The 21,402-nt window shown below is 48.0% G+C and overlaps 1 protein-coding gene across 5 annotated transcripts in view; it reads right to left on the reverse strand.

Moving 5' to 3' along the window:
• FANCM (FA complementation group M) overlaps positions 1–21,402 on the reverse strand; it is a 94,574-nt gene that overhangs the window by 45,729 nt on the left and 27,443 nt on the right. For all 5 annotated transcript variants that reach the window (XM_064151786.1, XM_064151778.1, XM_064151791.1 and 2 more), the window contains exons 5-11: positions 16,937–17,068; positions 14,390–14,522; positions 12,937–13,065; positions 12,149–12,250; positions 9,965–10,158; positions 8,565–8,771; positions 3,001–3,232 (exon numbers count right to left, since the gene is read on the reverse strand). In XM_064151786.1, coding sequence (XP_064007856.1) covers positions 3,001–3,232; positions 8,565–8,771; positions 9,965–10,158; positions 12,149–12,250; positions 12,937–13,065; positions 14,390–14,522; positions 16,937–17,068 — 1,129 coding nt within the window. The remainder of the gene's footprint in view (positions 1–3,000; positions 3,233–8,564; positions 8,772–9,964; positions 10,159–12,148; positions 12,251–12,936; positions 13,066–14,389; positions 14,523–16,936; positions 17,069–21,402) is intronic.

Here is a 21,402-nt window from a genome sequence, read left to right on the forward strand (position 1 = left end):
AGACTAAAGAAAGACTTAGCATGCTTTAGAAAAAGGCAGTGAAGGAATAATGGGAAACTAATATCAAACAAGAAGCACAGCTACAGACAGCTCAAAACTGATACAGCCTGGAAAGTGAGGAGTGGATGAATGAGCTGCCCAAGAGAGTGGTTGAGTCACCCAGCCTGGATGTGTTTAAGGGTGGTTTGGATGTGGTGTTTAGGGAGATGGTTTAAGGTGAATCTTGTAGAGTAGTGTTACAGGTTGGATTTGGTGATCCTGAGAGGCTTTGCCAACCTGCATCTGTCTGTGATTCTGTAACTGTGTAGGGCCTGCAGAATTAAGAAAAGGAGCTTTCACCCAGATCAATGCAATGCACAAAGAGAAAGAAAAGGATTATTGATAGTTTAAATGATATTCAGCTCCCAAGAACAACACTGAATGCCCCTGAGCTATTTTTTGCCCTGCCTGCTGTGGTTTCATACCTCTCCCAGCACAGCAGATTGGCAGAGAACTTGTCAAGATCAAAGGTTGGAGATGATTATCCAGATCTTTTAGTACTTTCACCTATTCAATTAACTCCTAGGATGGTGATTCTCATTTTTAAAAGCAAAACCAGGTGAGCATAAAACTCATGAGCTGTCTCTAACCAGGGAATCATAGAATTGGCTGGCTGGAAAAGAAGTTTCAAGTCCAACCTTCAACCCAAACACCACCATGGTCATTAAATATGTCCTGAAGTGCCATAGTGCTCAGGTGCTATATGTGCAGAGATTCTTTCCAAGCCATTTTAAGCACAAAGTTCCTGTTTCTTTAATCTTTAGTGATTTTACTGCACTTATTAAGCTGCTGCTCAACTTCAGCAACTTGTTAAAACCAAACCAACCCCAAAACAAAATGAGAGAGAGAGAGAAAAAAGAATTTCAGCTGAGAATAAACAACAGACTGGAATAAGTTGCCCAGGGAGGTGGTGGAGTCCCCATGCCTGGAGGTTTTTAAAGCCAGACTGGATGGGGCTCTGAGCAACCTGATCTAGTGTGAAGGGTCCCTGGCCATGGCAGGAGGGCTGGAACTGGATAATCTTTGAGGTTCCTTCCAACCCTGACAATTCTGTGACTCTGTAACACAAGAAGACTGCCGAGTAGGGAGATTTTTGCTCTTGCTACACTGAAGAAGACACTATGTGATGGGGCAGGGCAAGAATATGTCCTTCTGGAGCTGACAATCAGAGGAAATGTATGACAGAGGTTTGCACTGAAAGGGGAGTGTGAAATAAACAGAAATTGAATCAAACTGACAGGATGAGAGGTGATGGCTTCAAACTGGAAGAAACTAGACTGAGGTGAGACATTAGGAAGAAATTCTTCCCCATGAAGAGAAACCAGAACAAGGAGGTTGTGGATGCTCCTTCCCTGGAAGTGCTCGAGGTCAGACTGGATGGGGCACTGAGCAAGCTCATCTAGCAGGAGGTGTTCCTGCCCAGGGCAGGGATTTGGAACTAGATGATCTTCGAGGTCACTTCCAACCCAACCCAGTCTGTGAGACTATTATTTTATGAAATAAAGAAGAGGAAGTGGTTAATTTTGAGTAGAAAAGAACAAGTTGCAACGACTGGGATACTTCTGCTCATGATGCTTCCATGTCTGTTTATCTATATTCTCCCATGGACAAATGTGAAGGTCAGCTGAACCTCAGGAAGAAATGCAAAGAGAGCAGAGAACCTATTCACTGCTGCTCGCTTCTCTGTTTTCCCATGTCGAAGGAGGAGAGGGCAAAGAAAAAAGCAGGAGGAGTGGGCAGAGGAGAAGGCAGGAGGGAAAGGTGGAGAAAATGCAGTCATTTCTCTTCTGTTTGAGATTCAGGAGAATTATCAAAGTCAGAAGCAGGCACTGGCTCCATACAGTGCTGAAGGGGACTTAACACAAAGCTGCTGCTCAGTAACCTGCACTCATCTAACAGTTGTTTTCAAGATGGACAGTCAGCACTGTTCACCTTCAGCAGAAGACATCCATGCACCCTGTGTGCTTCAACTGGGGCAGCTGCTAACCTATTTCACACAAAAGGCACCTGGCATTTACAGCCTCTGAAGTGCCAGTCTCTCAGTAGGAGATGTTCAGCACATTATCTTCTTCAGGCACTTACTGCCTCTCTTTTCTGTTTTCTAGGACAGGCTTCCAAACATTCTCAAATGAGTAGTTTAATTCCATGCTTTTGCTATCCTTGTTCTCTTGCAAGTTATGTCTGGTTATCCTATCTTTGGTTTTCCTCACTGGCTGCTACCAGGACTGTGCACAGATGCCAAACTGAAGGGAGAAGGGAGAGGAGGGGAAGAGAGAAGGGAGAGGAGGGGAAGAGAGAAGGGAGAGGAGGGGAAGAGAGAAGGGAGAGGAGGGGAAGAGAGAAGGGAGAGGAGGGGAAGAGAGAAGGGAGAGGAGGGGAAGAGAGAAGGGAGAGGAGGGGAAGAGAGAAGGGAGAGGAGGGGAAGAGAGAAGGGAGAGGAGGGGAAGAGAGAAGGGAGAGGAGGGGAAGAGAGAAGGGAGAGGAGGGGAAGAGAGAAGGGAGAGGAGGGGAAGAGAGAAGGGAGAGGAGGGGAAGAGAGAAGGGAGAGGAGGGGAAGAGAGAAGGGAGAGGAGGGGAAGAGAGAAGGGAGAGGAGGGGAAGAGAGAAGGGAGAGGAGGGGAAGAGAGAAGGGAGAGGAGGGGAAGAGAGAAGGGAGAGGAGGGGAAGAGAGAAGGGAGAGGAGGGGAAGAGAGAAGGGAGAGGAGGGGAAGAGAGAAGGGAGAGGAGGGGAAGAGAGAAGGGAGAGGAGGGGAAGAGAGAAGGGAGAGGAGGGGAAGAGAGAAGGGAGAGGAGGGGAAGAGAGAAGGGAGAGGAGGGGAAGAGAGAAGGGAGAGGAGCTGATGGAGATGACACTTAGGTAGACCCCAAACTTGTGTGAGCACACTGCCTTGATAGGACACACCACCACCACATGGGATAGCAGCTTAGGCAGCGCTTAGAGCAACACCATAATCCTCTTACCAGTGACACAGGAAAAGAGAGATTTGTGCTGGAGGGAGCTGGATCTTCTCTCTTTGGAAAGCACTGTGGAGTTGCTGGGCTCATATTTTTCAGCAGTGATGAACATTTTATGCAGCTTTGGATTGATGCCCTCTGGAATCATCCGTGGGCTGTGCTGGTAGAAGTGGAGCATCTTGTTTCCTGAAATAGCTTTGTGGATGCTCCTCTTGTTCAACTGGCTTTGGTTGTATGTCTGCAAAAGAAAAGAAAAATCAGATGCTGGGGAGTTGTTTCTTCACAGGACTTCATCAAGAAGACACTTGAGGGTCTAAGAGGCTTCTCATGATTTTCTGTTCTGTGTTGAAGATGTTTTTTTCCTTAGTTTATTTGGGTGTTGTTTCATCTGTTTTCTTTTGCACAAACAAAACTAAACCAAAATGTGACTCAAGGCCCAGAGACTCATTCATATTCCCTCTTCTGAGACTATCATCAGTGAGGTGTACCTCACTTAGGAGGTCAGCATAACCTGCTGAGCCTGGGGAAGAGCAACCCTAGAGGGCACCTTCTCAATGCTCACAGCAAGGGCTAACAGACCTGTGATGGGCAAGAGGATAGGGCCAGAGTGACAGGACAAGGGGCAATGGGCACAAACTGGGACCCAGGAGGTTCCATCTGAAGTGGAGAAGAAACTTGTTTAGTGTGAGGGTGCTGGAGCCCTGCAGCAGGCTGCCCAGAGAGGTTGTGGAGTCTCCTTCTCTGGAGAGATTCCAAAGCCACCTGGGCATTGTGATCCTGGGCAAGCTGCTGTGGGTGCCCCTGCTTTAGCAGCAGGGTTGTACTGAATGATCTCCAGAGGTCATTTCCCACCCCACAGGTTCAAGAATAAGGGCTCGTCCTTGACCTGCAAGTTCATTATGTCAGCAGCAGCAGAGAGGAGAAAGGAACAGAAGGATGTGAATGAATACAGTGAAGCAGAAAGGTTGGACTGAAAATCTGATGATGAACAACAAAAAAAAAAAAACCAGCTACTAAACTATTTGATGTTTTCTTTCCAAAGAGATTCCACATGAAAATATTTAAGTGAAGTTATGTTTGAGTTATCATGGATTTGTTGGTAGGTAAAACATCCATAGGAAACAGAATGAGGAGGAAGAGAAGGAAGAAAGTGTGGAAGGTGGCATTTGAGGCTATGGTCTAATGATTAAGGATGCTGGGATGGAGGTTGGACTGGATGATCCTGGTGGTCCTTTCCAACCATAGTGATTAGATGTTGTGCTGAAGGATTTAGGTTTAGTCAAGGGCACGTCAGTGTGAAACTAATGATTGGACTCGATGAGCTTGAAGGGCTTTGCCAATCTAAAGAATTCTGTGATGGGAGAGAAACAGAAGAGGAAAAGAAAGGGGATGGGGAAGAGGAAAAGAAAGAGGTTGGGAAAAGGGAGCCTAGGAAAAGGCAATTAGCAAACAGCAGTGATTGTTCTTTAAGCTGCAGACACCACAGATGACAAAAAAATCAAGCACAGCTTTGTGCACACTCTAACCAGATCAGAAGTGGGCACAGCACCTGAGAGGCAAAGCAGCACAGCCCTTGCCTGGGGCAGCTTGCAGTCATGCAATAGATACCAGGGTGATGTAAATTAGATTACAGCAGCAACAAAGAAAGGAGGTCAAGGGAAAAAAAACCAAACTGCCCAATGTTATTAGTGGATGTCATCCATGCCCCAAGTCCTTTTAAGTCTTGCACAAGTGGGAAACCAAGATAAAGATGGAGAGACTAAAGGCAGAAGCTGGTGCCCCCTCAAGAAGCTCTTGTCCTAATGGAGTTCTGTGAATCTGTGGGGCAGATCTTCCACAGAGACAGTGCTCCACATCTGACAGCATGGCAGCCATCAGCCTTGGAGAGAGATGCCCTTTGGAAGGCAGGATTAAAGAGATGGGCACAAGAAGATGCTCTCTGAAGGAAACTGGAAGAGGTTAACAACTCCAATGAACTGCCCTGCTGACATTCCAAGAAATAGCTTTTTAATTCCACAAGAGGCCCAAACCAAAAAGGCTTTTTATGGAAAAATAATTTCTATTACCAAGAGAGTTGTTACTCAGCTGCCACTGAGACTGTTCCCTGCCCTGTTTCCCAGAGTCTCACTTGGCCTGAGGGCAGCTGGAAGTGTTCAAGGCCAGGCTGGATGAGGCCTTGAGCAACCTGGTCTAGTGGAAGGTGGCCCTGCATATGGCATGGGGAGATTGGAACTGGATGAGCTTTGAGGTGTCCTCAAACTCAAACCATTCTACGAATCTGTGAGCTGGAGAGGCTGTGAGCTGCCTGTTCCCTTCCCATTGAGCTGCTTGAACTCCTCAGCCCACAGCTCCCTTACCAGCACTTGTGGTTGGACTAGATGATCCCCAAAGGTCCCTTCCAAACCATTCCATGATTTTATGTGCAGCAAGCAAGTACAGAGGAAGATCAGTTGCCCTGCCTCACAAATTCCTGCCAAACATCAGACTTCCAGACCTGCATTTACCATTTTTATCCCCAGTAAAATGTCTTCTCAAAAGCTTTAGAATCAACTTGGGTTGGTTTCATTTAAAAGAAAAAACAACAACCAACCAAGCAAATTCCCACTGATTAATATGAGAGCATTGATTATTTAGCTGCAGGTTCTGTGATGGGGAAGACTCTGACATGAAGGACAAGGGGACACAGTCTCAAGTTGTGCTGGGGTGGGGGGTATAGGCTGGATGTTAGGAGGAAGTTGTTGGCAGAGAGAGTGATTGGCATTGGAATGGGCTGCCCAGGGAGGTGGTTCAAGCAAAGCCTGGATGGGGCACTTAGTGCCATGGTCTGGTTGATTTGATAGGGCTGGGTGCTAGGTTGGGCTGGATGAGCTTGGAGGTCTCTTCCAACCTGCTTGATTCTATGATTAGGAGGAAGCTCATCCCAATGAGGGTAATGAAACACAGGAATAAGTTGACTAGAGATGTGGTGGAGACCCCATCCCTAAAGACAATCAAGACCAGGCTTAATGTGTTTCTCAGCAGCCTGATGTGGTCAGAGATGTCCCTGCTCACTGCAGCTGAGTCAGACTAGATGAGCCCTAAAGGTCCCTTCCAGCCCAGTGCATTCTCCCATTAACATCTTTCAGTCTCCATAAGCAGCATGAGAAAATATTTACAACTAAAAGTGACTTCTAGAATTTCAGCCTTTCACAGCAGCTTCCCCCACCTCCACCTCAGGCAAGACCCTGTGGAACCTCACTCAGATCCCTCTTCCACACAAATTTAAATCAGAGGCACAATATTGATTTACTGATTGAGATAAATATGAGCCAGACTCTGAAATGTTGGGTCTACAAACAGCTTGTAGAGATCTCAGGCTTCTCTTTCAGGAAACCTGATCCAGCTCAGAACCAACCTCACATACATGGCTGCTTGGTTTAGCACCAGGCTTAGCAGAGCTGGAGAACAGTTGGACTTGATTTTAAAGGGCTTTTCCAGCCAAAATGCTTCTGTGATTTTCCAATTCTAAGCAATCCAACTCAACAAAATAAATTCAGTTTCCATCCAGAACAGTGAGGTGCCCCCTAAAAATGCCTCTCATCCAAAGAGGGACAGCACAATGAAAATGCAAAGCTGTGGTGTCAACGGAGATTGCCTCACCTCCTCCCACCAAAATCCTGCCCTGCTAGATTCCTTGTATCAGCCTTTGGAATGGAGCTGCTGTTGGGCAGTTCAGTGCTTAAAAGGACTGAGAAGAAAGCTGGAGAAAGACATTTGTGCAGGGCCTGTTGTGCCAAGGCAAGGGGTGATGGTTTAAACTAAAAGAGGGAGACTCAGACTGAAGAGAAGGGAGAAATGTTTGACACTGAGGGTGCTGAGAGCCTGGCCCAGGTTGCCCAGAGAGGTAGGAGATGCCCTATGCCTGGAATCATCTCAAGTTAGGTTGTCTGTGGCTCTGAGCAACCTGCTTGAGTCACAGAGGTCCTTGGGAGGACAACATGATCTCTATGATCACTCTGAGCGGTGAGCAGGTACAGCTGAAGATCAGATCTCCCGGCTCACAGCTCAGGGGCTTAGTTTTCCACTGGTAGATGAGTTTCCCAAGGGACAGCCTGCACTCAGAGACAATTAATTATGCTCCCAGTTGAGTGCTGAGGTTCATGAATTTAACAAAACTAGATTTCCACTTAAGCTGATCTCTTCAGACCTCACACGCAAGCCAGCTAGCGCTAAGCGCTTGTCTGAGCGCGTGGTGTCGTCAGCAGCTCAGAGCCAGGAGCTTCCAGCCCTCCTGCTCTCACAGACCCACTGCTGCTCTCTTCCACACCTTGCACCTTGGCAAAAATATTCTCTGAGTTCCTGAGTCAGATATTCTGTGTGGATAGAATCTGTGTTATCAAGGACAAAGGCTGGGAGTGTACATTGAGAAGGCACAGCTATTGTTAGATTATCATAGAAGCAGTCAGAGTTGGAGGGACCACAAGGATCAGCCAGTTCCAACCCTCCTGCCATGGCCAGGGACACTTCACACCAGATCAGGCTGCCCACAGCCTCATCCAGCCTGGCCTTAAACACCTCCAGGGATCAGGCTTCCACTATCTCCCTGAGCAACCCCTTCCAGGCTCTCACCACACTCATGCTGAACAACTTCTTCCTAACATCCAGGCTGAATCTAACCATTTCTAGCTTGGTTCCATTCCCTCCAGTCCTATCACTCCCTGACAGCCTGAAAAGTCCCTCCCCAGCTTTCTTGTAGCCCCTTTAAGATACTGAAAGATTACAGGAAGGTCACCTTGGAGCCTTCTCCTCTCCAGACTGAACAGCCCCAAATCCTTCAGTCTCTCCTCACATCAGAGCAGCTCCAGCCCTCTGATTATCGTCTGCTCCTCTTCTGTGAAGAATCCTAGACTGATTTTGTTTGGAAAAGACCACAAACATCATCTAGTTCCAGCCTCCTGCCCTGGGCAGGGACATCTCCTACTCAACCAGCTTTCTCAATGCCCTATCCAACCTGGCTTTGAACACCTCCAGGCTTGGACTCTCCACAATTTCTCTTGGAAACCTGTTCCAATGCTTCACCACCCTCACAGAATGAATTGGGCTGGAAAAGACCTTTACAAGACATCTCGCCCAAGATCCCTGCAGTCAGAGATATCTGCAATTAGAACAGACTGCTCAGAGCCCCATCAAACCTGACTCTGAATGTCTACAGGATTGTGGACTCAACCACATCTCTGGGCTACCTGTTCCAGTATCTCACAACCCTCATGGTAAAGAACTTCTAATGTCCAGCCTAAATCCGTGCTGCTCTAGTTTCAAACCGTTGTCCCTTCTTCTAGTGCTGCAAGCCCTTGCAACAGGCCCTCCCCAGCTTTCTTACAGCCCCCCTTGGCTATTGGAAGGCCACCAGAAGGTCAGCCTGGAGCCTTCTCTTTCCCAGGCCAGACAACCCAAACCCTCACAGCAGAGAGGATCAGTTCAGACAGTCAGGTGTTCAGGACTGCTCTGGTTTTAACAGTCCAGTGCCTAGGTTCCAGGAACAGCCCAAAGAAGCCACTTCTCTTGCCAGGCAGAAGCAGGCCCAGACTCACTCGTTCCTCACGCCCCTCAGCCAGGATGACGACGATCCTGCCCTGCCGCCTGCGCCCCGTCCGGCCCATCCTCTGCACCAGACGAATTGGGCTCTTCTGGGCATCAAAGCAGATGATTAGATCAACTTCTCCAATGTCCAAGCCTTCTTCTCCAACACAGGTAGAGACCAGGGTGTTATAGCCACCCTCACGGAAGCGTTTTACCACCTGAATCAATGATGAAAGGCAGATTTAGAATCATAGAATCAACCAGGTTGGAAGAGACCTCCAAGCTCATCTAGTCCAACCTATCCCCCAGCCCTATCCAGTCAACCAGACCATGGCACTAAGTGCCTCATCCAGGCTTTTCTTGAAGACCTCCAGGGATGGTGCCTCCACCACCTCCCTGGGCAGCCCATTCCAATGGGAAAGCCAGCAGGCTCCTTAGACACGCTTAGCGGCGTTCTAGACAGAGGGAGATGAAATACATTTATCTGGCCAGCCTGGATCCAAGGGATGAGGTGATTGGGATGAGGCTGAACAAGGCCAAGTGCTGGGTCCTGCTCTTGGGTCACAACAACACCATGAATGCTCCAAGCTTGGAGCAGAGCACCTGGAAACTGCCTGGTAGAAGAAGGACCTGAAGGTGTTGGTTGCAGCACCTGAACACAAGCCAGAATGTGAAGAGGTGACCAAGAAGGCCACCAGCATCCCAGCCTGGATCAGCAATAGTGTGGCCAGCAGGACCAGAGAAATGATTGTCCCTCAGTGCTGGGCACTGGTGAGGGCACATCTTGAGTACTGCCTTCAGTTTTGGGCCCCTCACTCCAAAATGGATATTGAAGGGGTAGAGAAGGGCAATGAAGCTGTGGAAGGATCTGGAGAACTGGGCTGGTGAGAAGCACCTGAAGGACCTGGGGCTGCTCATTCTGGAGAAGAGGAGGCTGAGATGAGACCTTCTGGTTCTCTACAATCCCCTAAAAGGAGGTTGGAGTCAGGTGGAGGACATTTTGTTCTTCCTAATATCAGGTGATAGAATGAGAGGAACTGAAATTCTTCTAGGGGAAGTTTAAGGTGGACATGAGGAACAATTTACTTCCTGCAAGAGTAGTCAGGCATTGGAACAGGCTGCCCAGGGAGCTGGTGGAGTCAGCATCCTTGAAGAGATTCCAAACCCAGCTGGCCATTGTGATCCTGGGCAAGCTGCTGTGGCTGACCCTACTTTAGCAAGGGGGTTGGACTGGATGGTCTTCAGAGGTCCCTTCTAACCCCCACCATGCTGAGATTCTGTGAAAGCAACCGACTTGCAAGAGTTTACTAACAACACTTCAGAGTTCAGTCGCTGTCTTTCAGCTCTCCTGTAGTTATTTACACAACTGATACCCATCACCACTCTTCCCTAGGTCACATCTTTTCTTTACCTCAAGTTGCTCCTTCTGGGTGAAGCCTTTTGTGCTCTTTCCTGTGGAGTGGCCCACAAATGTCATCACTCTGACAACTGGGCTGAGCCTGGAGAGCATTTCTGCAATCTCTTGTACACTGTCTCGAAAGGATGAGAAGATCATCACCCTGGTATCCACAGCAACCACAGGCATGCTTTCCATCCTGCCCTGATCTGATGTGAAAGAGCCAGGAAAGCATTTTTATTACCAGTATTACATTTTATTGCTAAGGAGGAGCCCACCTTCCAAAGTTCACACTCACAGCTCTCACCTCACTTACTGGGGCCACACTCTTGGCAGCAGTGCCCTGTGACAGAATAAGGGGCCATGGGCACAAACTGGAACCTAGGGGGGTTCCATGAAGGGAAAGTTCTTGATTTTGAGGGTTCAGAGTCCTGGACCAGGCTGCCCAGGGAGGCTGTGGAATCTCTTCTCTGGAGATGCACCTGGACATTATGATCCTGGGCAAGATGCAAGCTGGCAAGGCTGGTGTTAAACCACAGCCCTCAGCACCGCATCTCTGCAGCTTGGAGATGGGGATTAACCCCCTCCCAGGCCAGCCTGTGCCAGTCTTTGAGAACTTTTTGGGCAAAGAAGCTTCTTCTAAGGTCAAACCTAATCCTCCCCTGGGGCAACCTGAGGCCATTTCTTATCGTCCTGTCACTTGTTGCATGGGAGAAGAAACAAACCCCCACCTGGCTCCAACCTCCTTTCAAGGAGTTGTAGCAAGCCAGAAGATCTCCCCTCAGCTTCCTTTTCTCTAGGCTGAACAACCCCAGCTCCCTCAGCCAAGAGATCCTTTCCAACTCCTCCCACATTAGGACTCTGTGTAAGGGAATCCTGCAAAGCAGGGGCAATAGCTACATAAGTCAGGAAGCTCAGACATAACCTGCTTGACCAACTGGTTAGAAATGGTTTGGAGTTCACCCAGACAACTTGGCACAAGACCTCAGACAATGGAGAAGAGTTGTTACTGCTTCTGAGGTGGTTTATGGTTCAGATTACTCATCCTGTCTCAAATGCAGGGGTTTTTGAGGACAATGCTTTGCAGAAGCACTTGCTTGAACTTTGGATCAATCATCCAGTCCAGCTAGGCATGAACACAGTAAATAATGACTCAGAGTAGTTTAATACTGCAGAACTCAACAAAGCAAAGTGAAGTTCTGGAGGTCTGCTGGCTTCTGCTTGCTTTTATGCCCTAGAAATACCACTCTCTTGCATGAAGCCCTGCCACAAAAGCTGAATATGTTCTCCACTGCTCACAGAATGAGTTAGGCTTTCTGATGGAGCTCAGACATATCTGATTATGTTTGCAATCTTAGTAAGTACTGAAGGTTTTATTGACAGGTTCATGGCAAATCCTCGTCTGGAGGAGGGAGAAATCAGGACAAGGGTGTGTGCAGAGTCCAAGCCCATGTAGCTGCATGTAGCTGCTTGTCCAGGTCTGAATTTAGGGTTTACTCAAGAGAAAGAGGGATTAAGGGTAGAAATACAGGTTCTGGGCTATTACTGCAAAGGTACCATCAGAGATGCTATGACACAGTGAATAACAATCAAAGAAAGAAATTCAGAGTGTCTTAATATTCCTGTCAACTGCTTAGTGTGATTGGGTTGGAGATACAAAGCCAGATCAGGCTGAGAGAGTTGGGGCTCTGCAGCCTGGAGAAGAGAAGGCTTCCAAGAGACCTTGCAGTGACTTTCAGGTATCTGAGGGGGGCTACAGGAGGGCTGGGGAGGGACTATTGACAAGGTCCAGTAATGACAGGACGAGGGGGAATGGGTTTGAGCTGGATGTTAGGAAGAAATTCTTTGCAGTGAGGGTGGTGAGATACTGGCACAGGTTGCCCAGAGAAGTTGTGGAACACAGAATCACCAAATGTGATCTTTGATCACATTTGGTGATTCTGTGCTCCACAACCTCCCTGGAGATGTTCAGGACCAGGCTGGATGAAGCACTGACCAACCTGGTCTAGTGGGAGGTGCCTGGGCTCATGGCAGGGGGTCCAACTACATATCTTCAAGGTCCCTTCCAACCCAAGCCATTTTAGGAATCAATGAACACTAAAAAAGCACTTGAAGAAATTAGCAAATCATTCAGTTGGATATTCCTTCTCATCCATATGTTCAACTGCTGAGACATTTTATCTCTGACTTGTTACTTACCAGAACATTTTTTGTTCCACGATTTGAAGTGTTCTATTACAATTTCTTCCAATTTCCTTAATTTTGGGTGGCTATAGATAAATTCCTTTTTCTTTTCAAATGCTGAAAAGGAAATAAAGATGTTAGGAAACCTGCAACAAGAGAGAAGGTTTAGCAAACTCCATTTCCCTCCTTTACAGTTCTCCAAGTAAAATCAGTAACTCATAGAATCAGTCAGGGTTGGAAGGGACCACAAGGATCAGCCAGTTCCAACCCCCCTGCCATGGCCAGGGACACCTCACACTAGATCAGGCTGCCCACAGCCTCATCCAGCCTGGCCTTAAACACCTCCAGGGATCAGGCTTCCACCACCTCCTGGCCAAATCCTTCCAGGCTCTCACCACACTCACGCTGAACAACTTCTTCCTAACATCCAGGCTGAATCTACCCATTTCTAGCTTGATTCCATTCCCCCCAGTCCTATCACTACCTGACAGCCTGAAAAGTCCCTCCCCAGCTTTCTTGTAGCCCCCTTCAGATACTAAAAGGCCACAAAAAGGCCATCTTGGAGCCTTCTCCTCTCCAGACTGAACAGCCCCAACTCCCTCAGTCTCTCCTCACATCACATGGAAAAAGACCAATTCTACAGGTCTTGAAGAAGTGGTGTTACTTTTGTTACAGCCACACTGTAAGAGACATCTACAGACATCTTTAAATTGAAATCAAAAAGTTGAACCATAGAAAACTTGTTTGAAGGCTTCTAAAGCTACTAAGAGAAGGTAGAGATACAGAAAGAAAGAAATACTGACCTGTTTTATCCTTGTAAACCTTTCCATCCACTGAAGGCAGAGCTGTGTCTGCAAACATGGCTGTAAGCTGCTGATAGAGCTGCATGAAGCCCTCATTACGGCCAAGCTCATTCTTCGTACGGGTTAAACCTTTGTGAGAAGTTGAAAGGCTTCATTATTTCCTCTCTGGAGTAGAAAATCATTTTCACTATCCAAAGAGCAGCTTTTATAGCAGAGCCTCTTGTGACAGGGTAAGGGCTGACAGTTTGAACTAAAAGAAGGAGATTTGACCATGAGGGTGGTGAGAGCCTGGCCCAGGTTGTCCAGTGAAGTGAGAGATGGGTCACCCCTTAGCTCCAGCTGAGCATTGAGAAGATCCCCTTCTCAGTCATACTCTTAAGGCTCAACAGTCTCAGGGCTCACAGCTTTTCCTTTCCTCCTCACAAGAACCCTGCTGGACTCTTTCCAGTAGTTCCCTGGTTCTCTTGAACTCAGGAGCCTAGAACTGGATCCAGTCCTCCAGCTGTGGCCTCACTAGGGCAGAGAAGAGAGGGAGGAGAACCTCTCTTGACCTACTGGCCACACTCTTCTTCATGCATTCCAGGAGACCATTGGCCTCCTTGGCCATAAGGATACATTGCTGGCTCCTGAGGAACTTGTTGTCTACTAGCACTTGCAGGTCATCCATCCCAGAGCTGATTTCCAACAGATCACTGCCTAACATTTACCGGTGCATTTCAGAGTGTGAGAACAAAGAACAACAATATTAACTTTCTGGTTTGACTGCTGCATGCAATATTTTGCACAACTGGAACAGGAATTCCAGTGTGATGGGTCTAAACTTGTCACCTGCTGGCAAAGAATCCTAAAACTGCTGCATACATCAGCTTCAAATTCAAGTACACCTCAGTTTGGCTAAAAGGGAAGGAACTGCTTTACAGTTTTTCAGTTTAAATTGTTTAGTGGTTGTTAAGATGGGAGGAGAGGAAATGGCCTCAAGTTACACCAGAGGAAGGTTCACACTGGACATTAGAAGAAACTTCTTCACTGGAAGGGTTCTCTAAGATTGCAACAGGGCACTAGGGAGATGTTGAATCCCCATCTCTTGAGGAGTTTCAAAGAGGCATGAGATGTGGTGCTGAGGGATACGGTTTAGCACCACCTTTGGTAGAGATAGAAAAGGGTTGGATGGGATGATCTTCAACTCAAACTATTCCATCACCTGTCTCTCCAGAGATATTAATGCCACTTACTCTGACTTCTCCATGTGTCTTAATCTGCTGCTACACAATCACATTTGCTGTCCTAAATGCTTTAACATCATGGAAACACATTTCTCATAGGGATGAAGAGGAAGAAAGTATCAATTACAATTGTAACCCAGCTGTTTTGTGCAGGACAAGGCATGCAGATGAGGGAAATGACACAAGGAGTGGAGAGAGAGAGAGGAAGGATGTTTCTGAAGGCATCTTACCTTTTGATCCATCCATAATTCCACAGAGGTAGATAAATAAGGACCGCAGCCCCATCTGCAGCAGCAGCTCATAACCATGATACAAACTGATACAAAGTGCAAAATCTCCCTCAACCACACCTTGGTGTATTCCCTGGGAAAACAGAACAGGCTCAGCATGGCAGCAAATCCATCTCCCAGACATACCACAACCTTTCTGATCTAAAGTAAGGCTGACATTGAGAAAGCTGAGCCAAAGCACAAACTAAAGCCTATCAAAGCAATCTGGAATCAGGTTAATTCATAGAGTCAAAGAACCATAGAACAGCTTGGGTTGGAGGGGACCTTCAAGATCATCTAGTTCCAAACTCCCTGCCATAGGCAGGGACACCATCTGCTGAATCAGGTTGCTCAAGGCCTCATCCAATCTGGCCTGGAACACTTCCAGGAAGGAGGCATCCACAGCCTTCCTGGGCAACCTGTGCCAAGCTGTTCCCACCACCCTCACTGTTAAGATGCTTCACTGTAGGAGTTTGTTTTTCTTTCCACAGGGACAATCAGCCACTGGAATAATATCCCAAGGGAAGTGGTGGAGTTCCCAGCATTTGACACCTCGAAGATTTAGCTGGACAGAGCGCTGAACCCTCTGTGCTCTTCCCAAGAATCACAGAATCAACCAGGTTGGAAGAGACCTCCAGGATCATCCAGTCCAACCTAGCACCCAGCCCTAGCCAGTCAACCAGACCATGGCACTAAGTGCCCCATCCAGGCTTGTCTTGAACACCTTCAGGGACAGCAACTCCACCACCTCCCCAGACAGCCCATTCCAACAGCAAGAAAGCAAGCCTGGCCCAGACAATCTTTGAGGTCACTTCCAACCTGAGATGTGATTTTTTTTCTTTCCACTTCCAAAAGGATCTCCAAATACCAAAATGATCTTCCAAGATCAGCTCATTATTTTCTGATGCAGCAAGACTCAAAATCTGGCAGCTTGAAGCATCCATCATGTGGCAAAACAAAAGATTTCTGGCACATCTAGACAGGTTACAAAATTAAAGCCAGAAATGTTGGCTTATCTTCTGTGAACTCAGTTTCCCAATGTTCTTTTAGAAGGTACACAGGGTTATTTCTCTCTCTTTTTTTTCCCCTAAGGTAATATTTTTTAAGGTTACAAAATGTGAAGAGTGAACAACAATTTAGAATCATAGAATCAGCCAGGTTGGAAGAGACCTCCAAGATCATCCAGCCCAACCTATACCCCAGCCCTAGCCAGTCAACCAGACCATGGCACTAAGTGCCTCAGCCAGGCTTTGCTTCAACACCTCCAGGGATGGTGCCTCCACCACCTCCCTGGGCAGCCCATTCCAATGCCAATCACTCTCTCTGCCAACAACTTCCTCCTAACATTCGGCCTAGACCTCCCCTGGCACAACTTGGGACTGTGTCCCCTTGTTCTGTTGCTGGTTGCCTGGCAGAAGAGGCCACCCCCCACCTGGCTACAACCTCCCTTCAGGTAGTTGTAGACAGCAATGAGGTCACCCCTGAGCCTCCTCTTCTGCAGGCTGCACATCCCCATCTCCCTCAGCCTCTCCTCATAGGGTTTGTGTTCCAGGCCCCTCACCAGCTTTGTTGCCCTTCTCTGGACACCTTCCAGCACCTCAACATCTCTCTTGAATTGAGGAGCCCAGAACTGGACACAGTACTCAAGGTGTGGCCTGACCAGTGTTGAGTACAGGGGAAGAATAACCTCCCTTGTCCTACTGGCCACACTGCTCCTGATGCAGGCCAGGATGCCATTGGCTCTCTTGGCCACCTGGGCACACTGCTGCCTCATCTTCAGCTTACTATCCACCAGCTCCCCTAGGTCCCTTTCTTCCTGGCTGCTCTCAGCCACTCTGTCCCCAGCCTGTAGTGCTGCTTGGGGTTGTTGTGGCCAAAGTGCAGAACCCTGCACTTGGCCTCTGCCCACCCATCCAGCCTGTCCAGGTCCCTCTGCAGGGCTCTCCTACCTTCCAACAGCTCCACACCTGCTCCTAGCTTGGTGTCATCTGCAAACTTACTGATGCTGGACTCAATCCCCTCGTCCAGATCATAAATAAAGATATTGAATAGGACTGGGCCCAGCACTGATCCTTGGGGAACACCACTAGTGCCAGCTGCCAACTGGATGTGGCACCATTCACCACCACTCTCTGTGCTCTGCCATCCAGCCAGTTCTTGACCCAATTTACAGAGAAAGAGGAGCAGGAAAGGAGTTTTGAGGTGGAAAGCGTAAACTCGGCAGTCAGTAATCAAAAGCTGAGTCTCCAAAACAATTGGAGTGTGGAAAAGGGAATCTGGAAAGTCCATTTCCAATGTTAAGGCTTTGTTAAGCTTAAGATGAAGTGAAGGCTTCATCTTTGCCTTAACTTTCTTACATTAGCATCGAAAAACGTGGAACAAAAAGGCTGAGTTTATTCTGGGGCTAAAAACAAAACATCAGAAAGGAAACCTCACTTAAAGCACGCCAGGAAACCGTGCATGCTGTGAGGGATTGTTCTTTATTCACTGTGAAATACAAGAGCTCACCAGGTTTTGAGAGGAAGGGTTCTTTCTGTACTGATCTCGGGCTAGGATGATCTGGTACTTCGTCAGGCTGGGAACATCTCGCCTTGCTAAAACTCCTATCTTAATGAGGCGTCCAGCAAAGGTCTCCAGCACCTACAAACAGAACACAGCCAAGAAGTGAAGGACTCTGCATTTAGCTTTTTGAAGAGGTCTCATCTTCAAAATGTAAGCAGCTCGTTGATTTTATTTCAAATGCATCATTTTTCACATCAAACTGTACTGATTTGGTGCTGTAGCAAAGGACAACCTGGTGCTCAGCCTCACCCTCTTTGCCCACATCTGGAGTCCTGGGTGTGGTGTTGGGGCTCTCAGTTCAAGGGAAATAGGAAACTACTGGAGAGAGTCTAAAGGAAAGGCTGAGACACCAGGGGCTGTCTGGCCTGGAGAAGAGCTGCCTGAGAGGGCATCTTCCCAGTGCTCAGCGAGAGCTAAGGGGTGGTGAACAAGAGGATGGGGCCAGACACTCGTCAGCAGTGTCTAGGGTCAGGACAAGAGGCAACAGGCATGGACTGGAAGGCAGGAGGTTCCATCTGAAGATGAACAGAAACTTGTTAGGTATGAGGGTGCTGAAGCCCTGGAGCAGGCTGCTCAGGTTGTGGACGCTCCTCTGGAGAGATTCCTAAGCCACTTGGACATTGTGACCCTGGGCAAGCTGGTTTCGGTGACCCTGCTTTATCAGAGGGGTTAAAATGGATGATCTCCAGGAGCCACTTCCAACCCCACCACACTAGGATTTTGGTATTTCAGACTTAAGACAGCTTGTATTCATCTGTGAGAAGCAAAAACGACCACAGCTAACTTCCAACAGGTTAGAAAGTTGTGTGGAAGGGACAGGACTGAAGAAACATGAGCAGAGAGAAAGAAGTGCCTGGTCCCTGGGCTTAGCACAGCACTGTGCCCTATTTCACAGGATCACAGAAGTAACCAGGCAGGGAAAGACCTCTAGGATCACTGAGTTCAACCTATCATCTAACACTTCTAATTAACCAACCCATGGCACTAAGTGCCTCATCCAGCCTTCCTTGGGAAGCCAAAAGACAATTTGTTTTTCTCCATCACATGTACCTGCTTTCCACATGGGTGAAACAAGGGAACTGACCTGCACTAATTCATCCTAATCCTGTTTTTCCTCCTTGTTTTTCAGCCTTAGGTGGTCAGGACTTTTTTTTTCCACAATCTTAGTTTTGCATGAGTGCTAAACTCTGCCATAATTGCAGTAATCAGATTTGCTCCACAAAAAAAAATTACTCACAATCTGTTGGCCTACTTGCCTGGTAGCACCAAAACCACCTCAGGTCACAATAACAAGCTTCTCCAAAGGCAGTCTTGACTTGCTTTGACAGTAGCTCCCAATTCTACTTACACCTACGTGGTGTTAGCCAGGCTTTGACACCACTTCAGTTGAGCTGCTCTAAGAAGGCTGCAGCAGAAGAAATCATTATAGAATCAGAGAACTGTTTGAGTTGGAAGGGATTTTCAAGATCATGCAGTTCAACCCACCCAATCCATGGGCAGGCACACCTCACACTAGACCAGGGTGCTCAAGGCCTTGTTCAGCCTAGTCTTAAACACTTCCAGGGAGGAGAAACTTCCATGCCATGGACTTGTAGGTCTCATCTGCTGACCTAGTTTATGACAGGTAAGAAAACTGTGCTGTCCCTGTTTGCTCAACATACAGCCCTGTCTGATTTAATCAATCTTCTGCAAAGCAAACCAAGGGAGATTATTATGAGGGACAGCAGGAAGCAGTCAGCTGGAGCTTCAGAACTAATAAGAAACAGTAAACATAACCTAGATACAGATCCAAGCACTGCTTGGGGGGATCACATTTATCTCCCCTCCATACCTTGATTTTTTCATTAAAAGGTAAAGCTGCTGCAAAGGCTCCTCAAGCCTTTCCAAAACACTCAAGTGTTGTGTTACCTGTTTACAAACTAGAGAATTAACTGAAATTAATTGCTTACTGGGACTCAGGGCTTTTTCTTCCTGCCTAAACTGAGCTCCAAAGGCTGACAGCTTTGTCACAGAATCAGATCTGGTATGCTGGAAAGACCTTTAAGATCGTCAAGTCTAACCGCTACTTAACATTGCCAAGTGCACCACTAAACCATGACCCTCAGCACCACATCTCTACAGCTTTGAGACCCCCTCCAAGGATGGGGGCTCCACCACTGGCCTGGGATTGACAACTCTCAAAGGAAATAAATTGTTTGTCATGTCCAACTTAAACTTCCTCTGGTGTAACCTGAGGCTGTATCCTCTTGACTTACTCCTTGGGAGAAGAGACCAACTCCTACCTGGCTCCAATCTCTTTTCAGAATTCTAGAGCACCAGAAAGTTGAGTGTATTTCACAGGATTGTTTGGGGTGGGAGAGACCTCCAAGATCACTGAGCCCAACCATCAACCTGACACCACCACAGCTGCTAAACCATGTCCCCAGGTGCCATGGCCACACCTTTCTTGAACATCTCCAGGGATGGGGACTCCACCACCTCCCCGGGCAGCCTGTTCCAATCCCTGACCACTCTGGCAGCAAAGAAACTGTTCCTCATCTTCAGCCTACCTCTGCCCTGGCACAAATGTAGCCCATTTCCTCTCATTCTATAACCTGATCCTAGGACCAACCTCCACCTGGCTCCAACCTTCTTGCAGAGAGCAATGATGTCTCCCTCAGCCTCCTCTTCTCCACACTAATCACCCCCAGTTCCTTCAGCTGTTCCTCCCCAGCCCTGTTTTCCAGACCATTCCCCAGCTCTGTTGACCTTCTCTGGACATACTAAAGCATCTCAAAGCCCTCCTTAGAGTGAGGGACCCAAAACTGAACCTAGCACTCACATCCTGCCCTGGCCTCTTCTCCCAGGCAACCAGCAATAGAACAAGGGGACACAGTCTCAAGTTGTGCCAGGGTAGGTATAGGCTGGATGTTAGGAAGAAGTTCTTCACAGAGAGAGTGATTGGCATTGGAATGGGCTGCCCAGGGAGGTGGTGGAGGCACCGTCCCTGGGGGTCTTCAAGAAAAGCCAAGATAAGGCACTTAGTGCCATGGTCTGGTTGACTGGCTAGGGCTGGGGGATAGGTTGGACTGGATGAGCTTGGAGGTCTCTTCCAACCTGCTTGATTCTATGATTCCAGAACAGCAGCTCACGGCAGTCTCCTCATCAGCTCACTCCTAAGACACTGGACACTGATTAAACCTCCAAAGGACATCAGGGGTTGGAAGGGACCCAAAGAGCTCCTCCAGTCCAACCACCCAGCCAGAACAGGACCATACAATCTAGGTCACACAGGAACACATCTAGAGAGGCCCTGAAGGTCTCCAGACAAGGAGACTCCACAATCTCTCTGGGGAGCCTGTTCCAGTGCTCTGTCTCCCCTCAGCCTTCTTTTCTCCAGGATGAACAAGCCAAGGCCCCTCAGCTGCTCCTCACCAGACCTGCTCTCCAAAACCTCTACCAACTTCATTGCCCTTCTCTGAACCTGCTCCAGCACCTGGAGCAAGGGGCCCAAAACTGAACGCAGCAATCCTCTAAACAGAAAGCTCTTCATTTCATAGAATCAGAGAATTGTTTCAGTTAAGACCATTGAATCCAATCTTCAAAAAACAACTCTCCATTCTCATAAGTAAGTCTTGAACAGCAGAGTTGGGACTGTTTCCTGTGAGAAAGTGCCAGAATTATTCATGTGAGATGGGCAGGGGAAAGAGACTCTCTACACATTGCCTCTGAAAGACAATGTCTCAATTACTGAAGCGTGAGGCAGGGGTGAGGACATTTGACATCACAATAAGAGAAATTTTACATGTGGTATGGATTTGAATTTTTAAGTAGCAAATAAACACAAACCCAAACACTGAGTCTTGATGAGCTAAGAAAAAAAAAAGCCATTTCAGATTGTTCTGAATCTGGAACAAATTGCCCAGAGAAGTTACAGTATCACAGTATCATCAAGGTTGGAAGAGACCTCACAGATCATCAAGTCCAACCCTTTACCACAGAGTTCAAGGCCAGACCATGGCACCAAGTGCCACGTCCAGTCCTGCCTTGAACAGCTCCAGGGACGGCGACTCCACCACCTCCCCGGGCAGCCCATTCCAGTGTCCAATGACTCTCTCAGTGAAGAACTTTCTCCTCACCTCAAGCCTAAATCTCCCCTGGTGCAGCCTGAGGCTGTGTCCTCTCGTTCTGGTGCTGGCCACCTGAGAGAAGAGAGCAACCTCCTCCTGGCCACAACCACCCCTCAGGTAGTTGTAGACAGCAATAAGGTCTCCCCTGAGCCTCCTCTTCTCCAGGCTAAACAATCCCAGCTCCCTCAGCCTCTCCTCATAGGGCTGTGCTCGAGGCCTCTCCCCAGCCTCGTTGCCCTTCTCTGGACACGCTCAAGCATCTCAGTGTCCCTCCTAAACTGGGGGGCCCAGAACTGAACACAG

This window comes from Pogoniulus pusillus, chromosome 1, assembly GCF_015220805.1.
Source record: "Pogoniulus pusillus isolate bPogPus1 chromosome 1, bPogPus1.pri, whole genome shotgun sequence".
NCBI lineage: Eukaryota > Metazoa > Chordata > Aves > Piciformes > Lybiidae > Pogoniulus > Pogoniulus pusillus.